General features: G+C 38.1%; 1 protein-coding gene across 1 annotated transcript in view; it reads left to right on the top strand.

Annotated features, from left to right (window-relative positions):
* Positions 1-21,192, top strand: part of LOC113612201 (2-oxoisovalerate dehydrogenase subunit beta, mitochondrial-like) — a 73,483-nt gene that overhangs the window by 32,742 nt on the left and 19,549 nt on the right. The window contains exons 4-7 of the mRNA XM_027091875.1: positions 14,492-14,625; positions 14,845-15,000; positions 17,428-17,536; positions 17,832-17,839. Coding sequence (XP_026947676.1) covers positions 14,492-14,625; positions 14,845-15,000; positions 17,428-17,536; positions 17,832-17,839 — 407 coding nt within the window. The remainder of the gene's footprint in view (positions 1-14,491; positions 14,626-14,844; positions 15,001-17,427; positions 17,537-17,831; positions 17,840-21,192) is intronic.

Here is a 21,192-nt window from a genome sequence, read left to right as displayed (position 1 = left end):
CAGCTGGCCCTCGTGCCCAAGCAGTGCGTTGGAAGGCTGTGGGCCTCTCGGGCTCAGTCCCTGCCCTGCACCATCTCCAGGCCTCTGCACATACACAGCTGCAGCCGTAGAGCATTTGTTCCTCAATCCAGGAGTTGCCCTTGATTGTCAACCCTTCATTCTCACTCCTGGGATACCTTTTGTGTTGTTGCTGTTATTTTTTAATTGAAATGTAGTTGATATAATACAATATTACGTTAGTTTCAGTTGTACTACATAGCGAGTTGACATTTGCGTGCGTTATGCAACGATCACCACGACAGGCCTAGGGACCATCTGTACTCCTGGGCTGTCTCTGGCGGAAGGTTAGCAGTGGCTGGGCATGTGTAGCCCTCCTCCACCCAGTGGTAAACCTCAATCTTTGGATGAAGGTGTGTGCCAGCCTCCGGCTGTGCCCGTCCGTGGTCCTACTAATGGAACAAGATTTTGGTTCATTGTTGAGAATTGCTTGTCACGACCCTGCCGCCATGACTGACCTTGCTTCCCTGTCCCCCGCCAGCCTTCACCCCGGGTGGAGAGAGTACTCGTTGTGGAGTGACTCAACCTGCCCTTGACATCTGCTAGCTGGGCTGCTGCGCTGAGTGGGCTCCTCCAGATGGTCGGGGGTCTTGAAGACTGCTTATGGGCCCCAGTACCTCTCAGTGCCAATCCTCAGGGCTTCTCAACTAACAACACTTAAATCCCTTTGATTCTGTAGTGTCGCTCAAACCCTTTCTTCATTTTATTTTCATTACCACTATCCTGATAATACTTTACATTCTTATAATACCTTATGATTTGCAAAGCACTTATATATGCCTTATCTTACTTGATCCTGGTTGGTAGGCAGGTTCATTATTATTATGTTTTAAAATAATTTTATTTGCTCTTTTGGCTGCGTTGGGTCTTCGTTGTTGTCTGCGGGCTTTCTCTAGTTGTGGTGAGCAGGCGCTACTCTTCATTGCGGTGCGTGGGCTTCTCATTTTGGTGGCTTCTCCTGTTGCAGAGCATGGGTTCTAGGCGTGCGGGCTTCAGTAGTTGCAGCACATGGGCTCAGTAGTTGCGGCATGTGGGCCCTAGAGCACACGGGCTTCAGGAGTTGCAGCGCATGGGTTCAGTAGTTGCTGCGTGTGGTCTCTAGGATACGTGGGCTTCAGTAGTTGTGGCATGCAGGCTCAGTAGTTGTGGCTTGCAGGCTCAGTAGTTGTGGTGCACGGGCTTAGTTGCTTTGTGGCATGTGGGATCTTCCTGGACCAGGGGTCGAACCCGGGTCCCCTGCATTGACAGGTGGATTCTTCACCACTGCGCCACCAGGGAAGTCCAGATTAGTTATTTTTATCCTAATTTTATGAATGAAGAAACTGAAGCCCAATCCAAGATCATACAGATCAAAAGTGGTGGGACCACATCTGAACCCATGAGTTCTGACTTGGAGTCCACAGTTTTAACCATCATGCTAACTAGTGTATATACCCCAGACTTCCCATCTTTATCTCCCACTACTCTTTCTAATCCATTTGTACTTCAGCTGCCTTGATTCACTTCCCAACTCTGAATTTGCACTTTATTTCTTGCCTCTGTGCCTTTGGTCACACTATTCCTTCTTCTATGTGTGCCTATTGAAATTCTGCCCATTTTTTCAGGGTCCAGTTCCAGTGTGTTCTCCTTCATGAAACTTTGCGTGATTCCTCCAAGCCTGAAAGAATCTCTCCTTCCCCCTCCTCTAATAGCATTTTATTTTTACATCGCTTTCTTGTATCATAGTTATTTATATTTGACTTATCTCCTTATTACATTGTAAGTTGTTTGAATATTTAAAAGTGTAACATTGTTTAAATGGTATATTATCTCTGTCATTTGTAGCATCCAACTACAGTGCCTTGTATATGGTCAGGTACATATTGGGTAAATATTTATTCCACTGGGTAAAAAAAATTATATCAAACAATATTTTTCACTGGGTCAGAGTTAAAGCTCTGATGGTGTCAAAAGGATGCAGGGCTTGATATTATTTCTTGCTACATCCATCTAATAAGCTTAGAGGGGTGAGAAAGGGAGGGTGGCAGGGAGGTGCAAGAGGGAGGAGATACGGGGATTTATGTATACGTATAGCTGATTCATTTTGTTATACAGCAGAAACTAACACACCATTGTAAAGCAATTATACGCCAACAAAGATGTTAAGAAAAAAAAAAAGAAAGGTATACTTGAGATATCTCACTCTCTTAATATATCCTCAGTTTATCCTACATCTTAGGATACAACTCATTTGTTAAAGATCTTATCTAAGTTGCAACAATTTGAGCACATCATTCATCTTTAAAAATTTTTTTTTAATTGAAGTATAGTTGATTTACAATGTTGTGTTAATTACTGCTGTACAGCAAAGTGATTGTTACACACACACACACATATATATATACATATTCTTTTTTAAAATATTCTTTTCCATTATGGTTTATCTTAACATCTCATTCCAATGTTTCATATTTTTAGTAACCTTCAATCTGATAATTGCTAAGAGTAATTGCATTTCTTGGCAAACAAAAGAAGATCCAACTTCTAAGTCCCCAAATAATTTTATTTCACCCTTTAAGATTTCTTTATAATTCATTAAAAGTAAAAAAAACTCTTTAAAATTTATGCCCAACTTCTAAGAGTGTAGCAAGCAGGAAATATTGAATTTTTTTGAATAACTCTATCATAATTATGATCATGTGAACTGTGAAGTTGAGATAGTCATTTGGAGATACTCGGTTGAATCTGAACTGATGTGAGGACTTTACTTGAAATTTCCCTTATATCTCATAGCTTCCCTTTCTCTGCACCCCTTTTCCTATAAGATGGATGATGTAAAGACTACTTGACACTTTACTATTAGTAACATCTTAGTTTTATGCACAAGCTTGGAGATTTTCTACTGCCTTTTCAGGATAGAAACATGTATGCATTTATGCAGAGTAATAGTACTGTACTGCAGTGGGATTAATTATTGAATCAAAGTTTGAAGCACTTCTTTTTTTTTTAAGATTTTTTTTTGATGTGAACCATTTTTAAAGTCTTTATTGAATTAGTTACAATATTGCTTCTGTTTTATGTTTTGTTTTTTTGGCGGAGAGGCATGTGGGATCTTACCTCCCCGACCAGGGATCGAACCCTCACCCCCTGCATTGGAAGGCTAAGTCTTAACCACTGGACTGCCAGGGAAGTCCCTGAAGCTCCTCTTTTAAAAGTTCTTTTAAGGAAATTCTCAAGTGTTTTCTTGACCATTTTTAAAATCACTGTTTTAAAGATGCTTCTAATTTTACTTCGTTGTTGGTAAGTAGATTATATACTGTGAATTCTTAAACCAACATCTTATTTGCTTTAGTTTTTGGAGAAATATCTGAGGGAATTTCAGGACACTGTTCATAAAGAATTTTTACATTCAGATTAAATGTTCAGAATTATTTTGCATCCGTGACTGTGTTGCCAGATAAGGTGTAATTAGATATATTATAGCATTGATGAGTTGAGTAGTTTGCAGTAGCCAATTTAGGAAAGAAACTTCTCCAATAGAATGGAGCAAGTCTTGATAAAGGAAACAAGGCCACACTCAAATCAAAGCTCAGTTTCCTTATTTGAAGATGTGGGGCTGGTGGGAAGATCTTCAGTAGTACTAGGATTTTGTGCTTCTGTAATTTGTTTTTCTGCTTGCTGTCCTTTCATACCCAACCATAATTGTTACATGATCCTTAAGTTATTTCACAGATTCTCTACCTAGTTTTCCCTTTTGATTTAAAGAACATATTTTCCCCCTGTGGAATCCCTTATAGGTATAACTTTGAACTTTTTTCTTCCAGTAGATAATAGGAGTGTTCCGATATGCCCTTCCATTTAAATGAAGATTTCTAAATTAAAGATTAATTTACCCCATGATAAGTTGTTTTCTAATGATAGTGCTTTTAAACAATTGCTGTACTCTCCTTGGGTAATTTATTTTTAAAACCATTGTTTTTTTCAATGTATTCCTAAGTAGAATTTTTCTTCTAAAATTGAACAGTGGAATTATTTTATTTGATATTTTCCTAAGATTTTTTTTTAAGAGTTTAAAATTATTTATTTATCTATTTTATTTTTATTTTTGGCTGCATCGGGTCTTAGTTGCGGCACATGGGGGATCTTCGCTGAGGCACGCAGGCTCTTCGTCGTGGTGTGCGGGCTTCTCTCTAGTTGCAGCATGTGGGTTTTCTTTCTCTAGTTGTGGTGCACTGGCTCCAGGGCACATGGCCTCTGCAGTTGTGGTGCGTGGGTTCCAGAGCATGTAGTTTGCGGCAGGCGGGCTCTAGTTGAGGCGTGCAAACTCAGTAGTCGTGGCACACGGGCCCAGCCGCCCCACAGCATGTGGGATCTTAGTTCCCTGACCAGGGATCGAACCCGCGTCCCCTGCACTGTAAGGTAGATTCTTTACCACTGGACCACCAGGGAAGTCCCTTCCTAGGATATTTTTTCTCTAACTTGTGTGAGCTAACTATTCTGGGAGTTTTCACATTTTCAGTGAGATTTAATATTTGAGGGTTTTAGTATCAGTGATAATCTTAAAAAAATAATATAAGCATATCATCTGGATCACTTGCCATGTAATCAAATATTGCCATGTGATAAATTGGTGTTTGTGCTGTGTGAAGGCCAGCTACTTCACAGTGTCTGAAGTCTATGAAGCATTCACTGAACTTCAGATAACAAACTGTTCTAATAGCATCCCTGCATGCCATACCCAGAGGAACCAGCATTATAGCAATAACATGTTCAAGTTACAGACAGATGAATTTAATAGATTCCATTTAACTTTCAACCATTCATTAATAGTCAGTATATCCGTAAGTACACACTGAAGAATTTTCTATACCTGATTCCAGCGATAATTGAATAGATACGCATTTAATGAGGATTTCAACATGGTGGTGATATCAACTTTATCTGGAAGTAACTTCCTTAAAATTAGCATTCAAGGAATGCCGTGGGTATTTTTTTTAGTATGAGGTCTGATTATCCTCAATTGTCAAAGAAAGCCATGAGGTTACGTATACTATTTTGTGCAGTGAATTTAAGTGAAAAGGCATTTTTTTTTCATTAGAATGATTAAGTAAAAAAAAAAATCAGAAAGATTATAGATAGAATCCTGTCTGAAGCTATGTTGCTACAGCAGACAACCATTATTTGTGATACTCCATTTTTGCTGTTAACTTGAGTTGAATTGGTTATGCAGTATTTTTTTTTGTATTTAAAAGTTTGCTTTGCCTTTATCTTCTTATCAGGGTAATAAATGCTGAGTTTAATTTTGTATAAATTAAAATATATTAAAATTGATTTAAGTTGACATTAGGAATGCAGAGTATATTTTTCCTTTAAAAGTTGTCTATCTAATACTTGGTTTGAGAAGTCCTGGTCTATGATATTGAACATTATTGTATCATAATTATAGTGGCTAACCCCAACCAGATGTTTCCTATTTCAGTTTCTATTAGATGATTTTATAATTTCCCCTGATTTTGGCTATCATTTCTTATTTTAATGTTATTTTGGTCATTTGTTTTTTTCATTCATTCATCTGTTGAACAGATATTTTTAAAATGTTGTATGTCAAGGACTATTTAAGGCACTAGAGATGATTGAAGATAATTCTCCTCTTTATGCCTGGGTGAGTCTGTGGTCTCTCTTCACTGTCACATTTTCCCATTCTTTAAATGAAAAATGTCATGTATGTATTACTACATTTTCAAGTAAACTACTATCTGCCTTGCTGTCATATCTATATGTTTTGAGCACTTGGTGGGACATTACTACATCCTGACTGTCATAGACTAAGTGCCTTTTCAGCCCAAGCTTGATGGGCCTTTTAAGCCTGTTCATTCAGGTAAAACTATTGAATGACCACTAAATTCAAGACATTGTGCTAGGTACTATTGAGTGTTCAAAGATGAGTGAGATAATAATCTGTACTCTCAGTAGAGGAGCTCACAAATTCTAATCCGGTCATTGAATCCTCGGAGCTGATTTGGGCTTTGCTGGATCTGGACATTGTTGGTTCTGCACCTAGAGTTGTAGGCTCATTGGTTACAGTGGGACCTTCTGCATTTCATCTATCCATTCATTCAATAAACATTTACTAAGCACATTTGCTCCTGGTTGATTTTTATCCTCTTTAATTTTTCTGTCTTATCTATTTTAATAACCCAGATCTCTTTCCTAGGAGTATTCAGAATAATAAATGTAGAATCTATAGAACAAAACTCACAAACAGCACTTTCTAGCTATTGTTGCCTGGAGGCTACAGTTTGGAGAATGTTACTGTAAGATCATTGTAAGCAGAGGTAAACTTACTCAATCTGGAGGCCTTGGAACTGGCATCTTCTGGAACCATAAATATAGTGCTGCTTTCCAGGAAAGCAGGGTTAATCAGAAGATAGGGGCTGATTATTAATCATCTATATTCCCATTTTACTGTTAATTTACAGGATTAATTAATCAGACTGTCCAGAGTGATGCAGGTCCAAGGATGGCCTTGGCCAACCTGTGGGATGTCTGCAGTCATAATGACCCTTTTGAGTTGTCCGTAGGTGGGCTGAAATGACCAGGCCTTTATACTCTCACGCTGACTAATCATTGGATGTTGGCCCCCAAGCATGACCTCGAGCTTGGAGGTCAGTGTAGTCGAGGCTGAGGGCACTCTCAGCAACTGGGGCTGCAAGTTCTTCATGGACCGGGGAGCTGGGCTGCATGCATCAGTGCCCACCCCAGGCAGTAGACCATGACCGCTACCTTGATGGTAGGAGTGCCTATTCAACTCACTTTTTCGTTTTTCTAGTTATGGGTCATGAGTAGCCAAATTTAGTATGCTAGTATATGGCAGATTAGTTATGGCCAAGGTGGTTTATATTTCCCCTTTTACTTTATACACTTTATATACTTTCCACCTAAGTATTAATATTCCTTACCTCCAATAATAAGTCTTGGTTTACTGAGGACAATCCTGTTTTCCTGGGACTGCTCAGTTTAGGCCTGTTGATCAGCTAACATCTGTTAATTATTTTTGGTATCCCAATACTCCCAGACATATTTCAGTTTGGAACATAACTTGTATGCTCGTCTTACCTAGTATGTTTAGAAACATTTATTTGCATATTTATCTTCTAAATGTCTATCTGGCCTGTTTATCTAATGAATGCGATGTTCTGTTCTTTTCTACCTCTTATTTTAAGAATAGAAGTGATCTGGATTAACTTTGTATTTTTGCTTTATTTGACCCTCAAACAAATGCTTTTCATCTTTATTAAATTCTTCACCAGCAAACTTTATATCACAACATATTCCAGAAAGTGTGTGACTAAAATTACTGGGATATATTACCTGCCCTGTTAAAATTGTGTCTATAATGACATTTATGTCCCATGTTTTGTGTCTTAGTCACAAACGTTTATGTCCTTGTTTATCTTTCTGCTCAAGGAATCTGGGACTTGAGGGCTTTCTCTGATGGAGTTGATCTTTTTTCTGGAAGGATGTTCTGACCTATTCAGATTTGTGTCCTAAGGAAATCCTAGTTCCTTAGATAGAGATGGCCAGTTTTAGAGCTGCCTTTTCAGAATTTTTTATTGGGAAAAATTTAATTTTACCCTAGGTGGATTTAATAACTTACAGGACCACTTTATTCACAAGAAAAACTCTAATTTAAAACTAGCTATGCGTTCCAAACAATGTCTAGGCATTAAAGATACTGAGATCTTCAATTTTCTTAACCTACCAGGAGGTAATTGGTTGTCACCTTAAACCATGCTGCCGCTTTTTCCTAAGTGTTGTTTCTTTGCACTCTTTTTACTGTTTCTGGTCCACAGTTGTGGCCTAGATGTTGTCATAGGGAACGGGGTTCACTGGTGGATTCAGTTTGCCCATCTGTGATTCTTTGGCCGGAGAAGTCAACTGCTGGTGATGTTTGGCGTCATTTAGCGGATGATGTCTTTAACAGATAGTACACTGCCAGTGGTGTCAAACTTCTTATCACATTCCCTTTACAAAAGAAAAGCTGCTAGAAAGTGGTGGTATGACTTTATACTTAACCTTCAACAAATGAGAAGTTGGAGTCAGCTATTTAAATGATCAGCCATCTACACTTGTGCATTCTACATATTTTTATTGACTCAGGGGATCATGGAGTTACACAAAGAGATTAGCCCAAAAGTTAAGGAGAGTTACCAAAATATAAGAAAGTGGCATCTTGTATGAATATCTTTTATTTTTATTATTAAAACTTTTTTATTTTTTAAATTGAAGTATAGTTGATTTACAAAGTTGTGTTGGTTTCTAGTGTAGGTCAAAGTGATTCAGTTACATGTATATATATATTCTTTTCCATTATGATTTATTACAGGATATTGAATATAGTTCCCTGTGCTATACAGTAGGACCTTGTTGCTTATCCATTCTCTACATAATAGTTTGTATCTGCTAACCCCAAATTCTGAATCTAACCCTCCCCCTCCCCCCACTTGGCAACCACAAGTCTGTTCTTTATGTCTGTGAGTCTGTTTCTGTTTTGTAGTTAAGTTCATTTGTGTCTTAGTTTAGATTCCACATGTAAGTGATATCATACAGTATTTGTCTTTCTCTTTCTGACTTACCTCACTTAGTATGATAATCTCTAGGTCCATCCATGTTGCTGCAAATGAATATCTCCTATTATTATCTGTATTATCAATAACCATAAGTTTATCTGAAATGTTAATCTTACTCAGTTGTCTTAAATTCAGAAAGAAGTAATTCAGGTATTATTTATTCTTTTCTGACCCAGTCAACGCTGTTGGTCATTGAAGAACTTTTAGTAACTGCAGTCCCACCATCATCTCAGTTGGAAGCCTCCCCAGCTCTGATGTCTACCTTGAACCTGCCCAGCTCACTGCCTCTAGTGCTTTGACTCCAACAGTCCTTTGACCTTATTGATTCTTAAAATCCACGAATCCCACCACCCTGTCACTGACTCTTACTCCCCCGACGACTTTTCTTCTCTTTACACCCAGTTTAAATTCCGTGCCATGATTTGCTTGGCAAAATCCAATGCCAGTTAAATCCATCTCTGTCTAAATCCTAAATCCTGGGCTGAATATTGCTGGAACAAAACATGTCATCTTGCCAACTGACCTCACTTTCCGTTCAAGACTAGTGATCTCCACAGCCCACTCCTGCTGCATGTTCCTGTTGCATTCACTCTTCCATTTTCCCAGATGACTATTTCATACACTCTTTTCTCAACACTGCCTCCCCTGTCCTTACTCTTAGCTAATAATCTAGTTTCACATTTTACTAAGACGATAGATGCAGTGAACATAGAACTTTGGCAGGCTCTTTCCACTGCATCTTTCTGTGTACCAGCATCAGTGCCCGCAAATGCTTTCCTCCTGCACTCTGAATGAACGTCAGGGTTCTTGTCACCTCTCCATACCAGACCCCTGCCTCTGTCACCTTTGCAAACACATGGTTCCAATCGTTCTTCCTTCTCTCCATTTCATTAATCTTCTCAATCATCAGTGTCCCCCTCTCTATTGATCATTTCTATCAGCCTGCAAATATCCTGTTATTTCTTCCATCTTAAAATAATCCCTCTATTGATTCCATATTCCTCTCCAGCTAGTTGTTCCTTTTCTCTTCTTTCCTTTACAGCTGAATTTCTCCAAGTAATTGTCATTATTTCTTGTCTCCAATTTCTCTTCTCCCATCCCTCTTGAATTAGGCATTTGTTTTCTCCCTCCCTCCCACTTGGCAGACACTGTTATGTCTGGGTCACCAGTTAGAAAACCCTCAGCCCTCATCTCACTTTCAACTGGAACAGGTTGGTCTTAGAATCACTTGCTTCATTTGACTTCTAGGCCAGCACGTTCTACTATTTTTCCTCCAAACTCTGGCTTTTTTTCGTTCTCAACTTTGCTGATTATTTTTCATGTCTTTTTAACACTGGGTCTCTCCTTTCTCTAGGTACCCATTTAAATGTACTTGGGAATCTCATCCAATCACATGTTTTTTTAATGCAATCTTCATGCTGAAGACTTTCAACTCATATATCCAACAGTCTAATGAGTGGCTTTACCTTAATGTCTGAAGGCATCTCAAATGTAACATCTCCACAACTGGGCTCCTGGTTTCTCATCCCAACATGCTGCTTCCTAGTTTTCCCTTCCTTGGGCAGTGGTAACTCTCTCCTCAGGCTACTCAAGCCAAAAGCCACTGACTCATCTTTAGCGTTTCTCTGACTCATGCTCCACGTCCCTTTCCCTTTCCTTGGTAAATCCTTCTGACGCTATCTTTAGACTATATCTGGAGGCTCTTATCATCTCTTATTGGGATGATTGCAGCATCCTGTCATCAGTCTTGCTGTGTCCACATTTGCCTATTTACAGGCTGTTCACCAAATACCAGCCAGAGGGATCCTGCTGAAATGCAACTTGGAGGATGGCGTGACTTTGCTCCATGGCTTCCTGTCTCACTCACCTACTTACTGACTCACTCATTCTCACAGTCAAAGTCAGACTGTTTACAGTGCCCCCCCTCCCCGCACCCCAGGCCCCGTCCGACCTGTGCCACTGCCCCAGCCCATCCTTTTAACTCTTTAGCTTCATCTCTTACCACTATTTCTCTTACTCCATACCAGGCACTCTGGTCTTCATACCTTTCCTCTGAAGTGCTAAACATATTTATACCCCAGGACTTTTGCACTTGCTGGTCCCTCTGTCCAGAACACTGATGCCCTGGGATGTACTCACGGTACATTTCCTCACTTCCTTCAACTCTTCCTTTAAATGTCATCTCTCAGTGGTGCCTCCCCTATCTCCCTGTTTAAAACCATAGGAGTTCCACTTCCTCTCCCCTGACCACTTACTCCCTGTGTTACTGTTCTCTGCAGCTCTTGTCATCATCTAATACGCTATGTATTTTACTCATTTATTTTGTTTTTATTGTCTGTTTTCCCTGACCAGAATCTAAGTTCCATGAGGATAGGATTTTTTTTGGTTTTCTTTGCTGCTGTATCCTCTGCATCTAGAATAGCATCTAGACAATATTAGGTACTTCGTAAACATTTGAATACATGTATGAATTATTTTTGTCTTTTCAGTATCATGATTGTTCTGTTACAGATATGAAACTGAGCCATAGGGAGTTTAGTAACTTGTGGTGATAGCACTTAAACCCAGATCTGTCTTAACTCATGGTGTAATCCCTGTATGTATTAATCACCCATTGGGATACTATGTGTATGAACTTTATGTTAGGTTAATTGCATTCTAAAGTAAAGGAAGTTATCAGTATTGTGCATTTTATTTGTACTCTTACCCTCAATCATGACCTGTTTGGGAGAAAATAGAAACAGATTTTAAAAAATTTTATACTTGCTTTTCATCTTTTTATTTTTTTTTAAGAAACAGACTTTTATTATTTAGTTCATGTTGAAGCAGTTTCTGTTAGAGCTTAGAAACTTGTTGGCGAGAGCTGTTAAACAGTTTCCTCAAACTGTTTTGGAGTAAGAGTTCTGAGAGACTCAACTTTTGCCCTCTAGCAGCAAAAAGGGTTATGTTTACTGAGATGAAAAATATCTGAATCTGGCACTTGAGGTAGCAAGGAATAGATAGGAACCCTGCTCATCTGGTTACGGTGCTTGCGGTATTCAGGGATGTGGATTCCACAGGTGGCAGCTGGAATCTGTGTTCATTTTCTACCAGTGAATTGTTCTTGGTCTAATGGAAGTGCAGATCTTCAGCAGTTATCAAGCTACTTGCAGTCAGATAGGAAACTGATGAGGGATGGGGGTCACAATTTCAGAAGGTAATCCCAGATCATGATGACAAACTAAACACGAATCCTGATTGGTCCCCATACTTTTCATCCCCTGGCCAGACTGTGGCCACTGCTTGTGTCCATCCAGCTCCCTGAAATGAGAATTTTTCATGAAATACTGATACTGGTTGAGAGGTGATAAAATTTCAAGTGAGAATTGAGTTGTATGCTAATAACGTATCCTGCGGATTAATGGAAAACCTAAGGTGTTTATCAAGACGCTTTCATTGGAAGAGTGTCTAAAAGTCTTCAGTGGGTACGGCTGACATCTCTGATCAGCCCGGTGGGTCCCAGCTCTTGTCATCTGAGGCAGGCACGGGGTCAGCCGAGGGTTTGAGCAGAGTGCATGCACAGATTTTGGGGTGCCCCCATGGAGTGCCCTGTTTTGAGGGACTTAGTGTCTCAGGTTCCAGCCACTGGCAGCCCCAGACTCCATTCCCTGACACCTCAGGTCAACAGGACTGAGTCTGTGTGTCTGAGTTCTAGCTGTCTCATGTCAGCCTGGGGAGTCCCCCACTGGGAACAAGCCTGATAAAGGTGGGGCCCGTCCTGCATGTGCTTCCTTTCTTTCAAGGGTCAAGTCTCCTTCTGTTCAGACCTGCTTTTTGGTTCTCTGACACCTTTAAGTAGTTGTTATATTCTGTCCAGATTTGTAATCATTAGATGTGGGAGGGCTAGTGTGACAAAAGCTACTCTGCCATTACTGAAATGGGAACTTCAATAAGTTGTGACACGTAGTTTTTTCATTATCATTCAGTTCAAGATACTTTCTAATTTCCATTATAATTTCTTCTCTGAGACATGGGTTATTTAGACGTATATTTAAAGTTTTCTTTCCTAATGCAAGGCTTAAAACAATTTTTTTTGAGGCATAACTGACATATTAGTTTTAGGTGTACAACATAAGTGGGTATTTGTATACTTTGTGAGATGATCACCACCGTAAGTCTAGTCAACCTCTGTCACCTCACATAGTTAAAAAATTTTTTCTTGTGATGAGAACTTTTAAGATCTACTCTCTTAGAAACTTTCAACTATGCAATACAGTATTATTAACCATAGCCACCGTGCTGTACATTACATGACTTATTTGTTTTATAACTGGAAGTTTGTAGCTTTTGACCACCTTCACTCATTCCCCAACCCTCCTACCCACTTCTGGCAACCAGCAACCTGTTCTCTGTACCTATGAGCCTGGTGTTTTGGTTTTCTTTCTTTCTTTTTTTTTTTTTTTCAGATTATACATATGAGTAAAATCACACAGTATTTGTCTTTCTCTGTCTGACTTATTTCACTTAGCATAATACCCTTTAGGTCCATCCATGTTGTTGCAAATGGCAAGATTTCATTCTTTGTTATGGCTGAGTAATATTCCATTGTGTGTGTGTGTATGTGTGTGTGTGTGTGTGTGTGTGTGTGTCTGTCTGTCTCTCTATCTATCCATCTATCTATCACATCTTCTTTATCCATTCATCCATTGATGGACACTCAAGTTGCTTCCTCCATATCTTGGCTGTTGTAAATAATGCTGCAGTGAACGTGGGGGTGCAGATTTTTTTTTAAAACTTTACTATTGATTTCTAGCTTAATTCCACCATGGTCTGAGAATATACTATGTAGGATTTTAATCCTTTGGAAGTTGTTGATTGGATGTATAGCCCACTCTGTGGTCAGTTAGTGTCAGTGTTCTCTGTTTACTTGAAAAGAATTTGTGTTCTTAGTTCTCGGGTGTAGTATGTCAATTAGGTTATGTTTGTTAATCATGTTCAAATGTTCAATAGTTTTAAACTTTTTATTTTATTTATTTATTTATTTATTGCGGTGCGCGGGCCTCTCACTGCTGTGGCCTCTTCCGTTGTGGAGCACAGGCTCCGGATGTGCAGGCTTAGCGGCCATGGCTCACGGGCCCAGCCGCTCCACGGCACGTGGGATCCTCCCGGACCGGGGCACGAACCCATGTCCCCTGCATCGGCAGGCGGACTCTCAACCACTGCGCCACCAGGGAAGCCCTTAACTTTTTATTTTGGTGTGCTTTTTCTGTCAGTGAGACTGGTACATGAAAATCTCCTACTATATTGGGAATTTTATCTATTTATCCTCTTAATTCTGTCAATTTTTTCTGTTTATTTGGAGCTTGTGTTATTAGATGACTATAAATTTGGAATTATATCCTCCTTATGAATTGAACCCTTTAACAGTATGAATTTTCCCTCTTTATCTCTGGTAATGCCTTTTCCCTTAAAGTCTACTTTGTCTGCAATTAACGTAGTGACACCAACTTCTTTTGGTTAGGTTTTCCATTGTGCGTTTTTTCCTTCCTTTTCTTTACATTTATCTTTATCGTTTGAGTGTTTTTTTTTCAGTAGTTAGGTTTTGGTTTCTTGTATCCCAGTGTTACAATCTTTCTTTTAATTAGGATATTTAGATTATTTAGAGTTCATATAATTACTATGTTTGCATTGAAACCAACCATTGTACTATTTCTTTTCTGTTTCATCCACATATTCTATGCTTTTTTCTTCTATCTCACCATTATTAACTCAGTGAATTTTCAGATGTATTGTGCATTACATTACTCCCTTTTGTCACATTAAGATGACTTTCATTTCTTTTGTAGGTAAAGATAGAGTTTTTAATACCCCATTGTGTGAACAAGGAATTGTTGGATTTGGAATTGGAATTGCAGTCACTGGTGCTACCGCCATTGCGGAAATTCAGTTTGCAGATTATATTTTCCCTGCTTTTGATCAGGTAAGAAGATTGCATTTTACCATAATCGAGCCTTTCTAAGGGAAGTCCGTGAAGTATTAAAGAATTATCTCCACTCTCCCAACCCCTATCTTAGGAACTTTTTGTTACCTTTGAGCTATTTTGTTATGGACATATATTTAAAGATCAAATAAATGGCTTATGAAAATGGATGGGAAAAGGGACTCATTGTGACATGTTCCTTCTCTCTTTCCCCCTCAGATTGTTAATGAAGCCGCCAAGTATCGCTATCGCTCTGGGGATCTTTTTAATTGTGGAAGCCTCACCATCCGGTCCCCTTGGGGCTGTGTCGGCCATGGGGCTCTCTACCATTCCCAGAGTCCTGAAGCTTTTTTTGCCCACTGCCCAGGAATCAAGGTATTCTCACTTATGTACTTTATTTGCTCTCCATTTGATGTTTCTGTTTTGGTTCATTCGATTAATATTAACTAATATGGTTATCTAGAGAAAAGCAATCAGGATTTTTGGAATTTATGTGAACTTAATTGTTTTTAAGAAAGAGAGCTTTTATTTCATTTACATTAAGCAGCCAACATCCAGGTTTATAGAATATTTTCCTTGAAGCAGCACTGGCGTTACCCCGATGTGAATTTCATAGACTTCAAATAATAAAACCGAGAACATAGTTTATCTTCCATCTCTTTCAAAGCTCTCCTTCTTTCTTTCTTTTTGTTTTTTTTTGTGATAGAAATCATCTTTATTTATCAAAATAACATATATTACCAAGACATGAAAAATGAAACTGACAGTTATACATTCCTATCAATCAAGTTATACATTCCTACATTTGTCAAGTTATACATTCCTATCAGTCTTTGGCAAGTTTCACAGATTTGTTCAGCAAAAAGGCCTTACTTGCAAATTCCATTTGAGCAGAAAGCTTGGTTTCTTTCTAATGGGGCTTTCTCACTTAACAGTTGATTCTGGAGTAATTTTAATAAGTCTACTGCTTAGTGCATATTTACCTCAAAGTCACAGGAATAAAATTTTGCTTTCAGTCTATTTCTTACTTTTAAATAGACCGACAGAAGACTTGGTTACCTAGGTATGTTTTCCAGTCCAGGGTAACGTAATACTTGCTCAAGCAATTAATTTTGAAGCATCTGCCTTTTACAGCCTTCCACAATAATCTTAGGTCTTCCACAACAGCTTGGGTCTCTTGATTAAAAAAATATATATTTTTTGCTTATTTTATGTCCTAATTTTTTACATTATCTTCTTTTCTATTTTCTGAAGAGCTTTCCAGGGAATCAGTATAAAAACTCATAGATATTTCTACCCAGAGCTTTATGTCTGGTTTTTGATAACGTGAGTCATTTGTAAGTATGTCTATGTTTTATTGTTTTTTCTACCAGATCAAAGTTGTAAAATTTTGTAGTTAAGTAGGGGTTGCATAATTTTTCAATGTAAGCTAGAAATGGTAGGTTGGGACAAAAACCACATTTGAGGCAACAGTTATTTTTGTGCTTGAGCTGAAGATTGATTCACATTTAATGTTTATGATGTTACCCAGTATTTTTGAGAGCAGTTCTTTTCTCTCACCCCTACCTCTCTCCCCCCATGCTTTCTCTTTTATTTTATCCCAAATGAGAATATACATATAGTACAAAAGGCTAAAAATAAATACATGAAGAAAGCAGCTGAATAAAAACTAAAATAGGAACATAAGATAAAGACATTGTGTGCTATGATGAGCAATGTATTTAACAGTCTCTTTTCGGAAAATAGTGAGATTTGTGTTATTTTACTTTTTAAATAAAAATTCTTCAATAAAATGGTATAAAAATGATTTTGAAAGCCAAATATAGTTTGCTTCAAGGAATCTTATTTGAGTCTTTGTGATAAATTCAGGTTTATTTTAATGATAACTCTTCCTATGTAATAACATCTTTATGTAGTTATTTAACAATCATTAAACTGGACAAGAGTTTGTGATTTGAGGCAAAATGGTGTAGAAATTAAGAGCTTGGTCAGTCAGAACAGGCAAGAATCCTTGCTTTCGCAATCGAGGTAACCTTGGGCAGGCTACTTGTCTCTCTTTAAGCCTCAGTCTCTATTTCTAAATTGGGGAAAATAATAATTGCTACTTCATGGGGTTGCTATGAACATGAATTAATCCACATAGTGGATTAATCAACAGTTAACACGTATGCCACCTGCTGTTATTACCATCATCTTCCTCATTATCAGTCTCATTCTCAAGAAGGTCCTGAGCCCTTTCCCCAACTGGAAATGTGCAACGTCCACACTTTTCTTTTAGCTTTGCAGTAACTGCACATTATATTACCTGGATCATAAAGTTCAGTGGATTATTTTTCCACTTAGGAAATGAAGGCCAGATTTTTCATGGGAAAGGAGGAGATTTTGGCATCTTAAAATTGGAGAAGAGAGTTGCATGCCTTTGAAAAGTACCAGTTGGATATTAGTAGAAAAGATTTCTTTATAAGTAAATACAGGAAGATATTGACAAATTTACTTTTTTGTTTTGATGAGTGCTCTTTGTGGTTTCCTTTTATTTTTTATGTATATGCCAGTTTAACTCCTTGAGAGAATAGCAGTATCTTAATTACCAGAATATGGTGGGCATCTGATAAATATTTGTGGAACAAATGGGATCATTTTGGACAATATGTGAATTTTATGACAAATGGTAATTAGTCTAAAAATACAAGATTTCTATATTTAATTAGTAACAATTGGTTATTTAAATATCAACCCTTGTATGTGAGTTTACTGGGATTCATTTTCACTGAACTTGTCTTAAAAAAAAATCTGTTTTTGCAGGTGGTTATACCCAGAAGCCCTTTCCAGGCCAAGGGACTTCTTTTGTCATGCATAGAGGATAAAAATCCTTGTATATTTTTTGAACCTAAAATACTTTACAGGGCAGCAGGTAAATTTTTCCTTTATTTTATATTTATGAACATCTTTATACATTTTGTTTTGCATAGCTCAAAATTATAATTTTTCTTTCATAAGCTTGATTTATATTTCCCTGTAGAAAAAAAAATTCTGTTGTCTTCTATATTTAGTTTGTCCTCAGCTGTATATTTTAAGTTAACTTTAGACAAAATCCATCTAGCTATTTAAATTTTAATTTTGGAAACAGGGAAGCAATGTGAAGTGGTAGCAAGAAAGTAGGGATTATGTTTGGCTACATAGTAGATGCCAAGTAGATGTGGGTTGAGTGGAAAAGGTTGAGTGGAAAAGGTAGCCAGAAAGTAGGGATTGTGTTTGGCTACATAGTAGATGCTAAGTAGATGTGGGTTGAGTGGAAAAGGTACTAAATAATATCAAATGTCCTTTTAGCTAAAGTGTCCTTGTAGGTCTTCATCTAAATTAGGATTCCTTTGATAGTGAAGGGGGCACTATTAGTTTTGTAACATCAGGTCTGCACTGGGATGAGTGTCTAGGGCAAACTGAAATGTTTGATCACCCTCTTTCTAGCTCAGAATCATAATTCTGTAAACACTCATCTATCATTGCTTCTTTATCAGCCATAATGGACTTTTAAACATCAAACTGTTTATTCTGCCTAAAGTGTATTTTATTTCAAATTCAGGGTGCTTTGGCAAACCACTCTTTTCCTCGAATAGTTAGGCTTAAAACATTTTGTTTTATTGTGATGTGAATTACGTACATTTAAATACATATGCAGAGATTGTAAGTGTTCAGTTGGATAGATTTGACAGTCTTCTACATCCATGTAACTACTATGTAAAACAAGACTGGAAAACTTTCATTGCTCCAGGAAGCTCCTTCCTGCCTCTTCTCTGCCAATCCATTCTTCCTACCCCAAACTTTCTGATCGCCACTTTCTGATTGCTTTCAGCATGGATTAGTTGCGTATGCTTTGGGCCCTCATATAAGTCATACTGTGCTGTGTATATTCTTTTGTGTTTGCCTTCTTTTGCTCAGCCTAATGGTTTTGAGATTCATTCATGTTGTTGCTTGTATCAGTGGTTTATTCCTTTTTCATTGCTGAGTAGCATTTGCATTGTATGAATATATCACAGTTTATCCCTTCCCCTGTTGATGGACAAATGATCATTGTTTTCAGTTTTTGCCTATTTTGTACAAGGCTGCTAGAGACATTCTTACACGAGTGTTTTTGTGAACATACTGTTTCTTTCTTTCTTTCTTTTTGTTTTTGGCGATAAACATCCAGGAATAGAATTGATGTGTCAGAGCAGATTGAATGTTATAAGAATCTACTGAAGACTTTTTCTAAGTGGTTATGCCATTTTGCATTTCTGCGGGAAATTTATCAGAGTTCCAGTTGCTCTTCATTTAAGCATACTTTAAATTGAATCTCTACATTTTCGGGGAACTCTATAGTTATCTATATCCCATTATGCAATAAAAAATAACAAAAGAGTTTATAAGCTTGAGGTGAAAAGGAAAACACCAATGTTATATACTGAGTAGCTATTTGATTTCTAATTACTATGAATACCCTATAAGTACTATATTTGTAAGGCCAACCAATTCAAGCTAATCAATTAATACAGGTTTTTTTTTTTTTTTTTCCCAGTTTTTAATAAATGGGGACTAAGTAACATTTGGAAAAGTACTATTCACTTTGCTCCGGATTTTGATATCAGGATTGGTGAGGGAAATGTTTAATGTTATAGAATTCCAGCTAAGAGAATGAGCTTGAGAAATTTGTTGTAGGTGTGGCCCTGGGAGAGATTATGAAAGACCCTGATGAGGATCGAGGCTCAGAAGTTTTTCAGCTTTTTCCCTGTGATTGTTTATGTGTCATTTCAGGGATTCTTAACTGAATCTTTTCTTGTCCCAGTAAAGACTAAAAAAGAATTTATTTCATAGGTAGAGAATTTCTCTGCCGAAGAAAGTAGGCTTGGAAAAGAGTTAGCCACTGAAATCCTTATAGGAGTGTTCTCCAGGTGGTTATCAAGCTTGATCCCTGTGCCAGCAGCAGGAGCACTGTGGGAGCTAATGAGAAATGCAGGCTGTCAGGCCTCAGTCAGTTCAAGACCTACTGAATCAGAACCCCTGGGGACGGCCCAGCTCATTCTGTCTTCACAGCCTTCCAGGTGCTTCTGACTCATACTAACTTTTGAGAACCAGTGCATAACGTCAGTTCTAAAGCAATAACTATCTCCATTTATTTTTTATAATTCTTAGTTCTTATGTAGAATTCAGGATGCTTTTTTTTTTATTGGAGTATAATTGCTTTACAATGGTGTGTTAGTTTCTGCTTTATAACAAAGTGAATCAGTTATACATATGTTCCCATATCTCTTCCCTCTTGCATCTCCCTCCCTCTCACCCTCCCATCCCACCCCTCCAGGTGGTTACAAAGCACCGAGCTGATCTCCCTGTGCTATGTGGCTGCTTCCCACTAGCTATCTATTTTACGTTTGGTAGTGTATGTATGTCCATGCCACTCACTTTGTCACAGCTTACCCTTCCCCCTCCCCATATCCTCAAGTCCATTCTCTAGTAGGTCTGAGTCTTTATTCCTGTCTTACCCCTAGGTTCTTCATGACATTTTTTTTTTCTTAAATTCCATATATATGTGTTAGCATACGGTATTTGTCTTTCTCTTTCTGACTTACTTCACTCTGTATGACAGACTCTAGGTCTATCCGCCTCATTACAAATAGCTCAATTTCGTTTCTTTTTATGGCTGAGTAATATTCCATTGTATATATGTGCCACATCTTCTTTTAACCCATAGTTTTCTTAGCCTTGGCCTCTGGTTCAAATCCGTATCTTGCAGCTGGCCATATTTTGGTTTCTGCTCTTTTGTGGGGACGGGGATGTGAACAGGGGCTCTGAACGTTCTCACGCTGATTCTGCAGTTGCTGCCTGCGTGCAGCCTCCTTTTCTCTAGCTCTGTCTGTTCATCTCTCAGATCTGCTTTGCACTGGTGGAGGAAACTCCAAAATTAAAGTTGTTTGGAATGATGTAGAACGGAATGGCGTATTTTGATTCAATAATCTGGATTATTGTGCTTTGTGGAAGACGTTTCTGTATTGACAGAGTCCAATAAATAAAAGAAGGTGCTTTAGATTCATTTAAAAGATCGGAGTAGCCTGATAATTTCTAAGTGCTAATAATAGGAAGACTTGTAGTATCCACAAACACTAACTTAACAGACTGACTTTATTATTTTTTTTAATTGGGGTATAGTTGTTTTACAATGTTGTGTTAGTTTCTATTGTACAGTGAAGTGGAGTTCCCTGTGCTATACAGCAGGTTCTCATTAGTTATCTATTTTATACATATTAGTGTATATATGTCAATCCCAATCTCCCAATTCATCCCAAGCCCCCCTTCCCCCCTTGGTGTCCATATGTTTGTTCTCTACATCTGTGTCTCTATTTCTGCCTTGCAAACCGGTTCATCTGTATCATTTTTCTAGATTCCACATATATGCGTTAATGAACGTTATTTGCTTTTTCTCTTTGTGACTTACTTCACTCTGTGTAACAGTCTCTAGGTCCATCCACGTCTCTACAAATGACCCAATTTCGTTCCTTTTTATGGCTGAGTAATATTACATTGTGTATATGTACCACA

Source organism: Aethalodelphis obliquidens, unplaced genomic scaffold (assembly GCF_003676395.1).
Source record: "Aethalodelphis obliquidens isolate GAN/ISIS:26980383/991018 unplaced genomic scaffold, ASM367639v1 scaffold3, whole genome shotgun sequence".
In the NCBI taxonomy this organism is placed as follows: domain Eukaryota; kingdom Metazoa; phylum Chordata; class Mammalia; order Artiodactyla; family Delphinidae; genus Aethalodelphis; species Aethalodelphis obliquidens.
The sequence above is the reverse complement of the archived record's forward strand: the minus strand, read 5'-3'. Positions and strand labels throughout refer to the sequence as shown.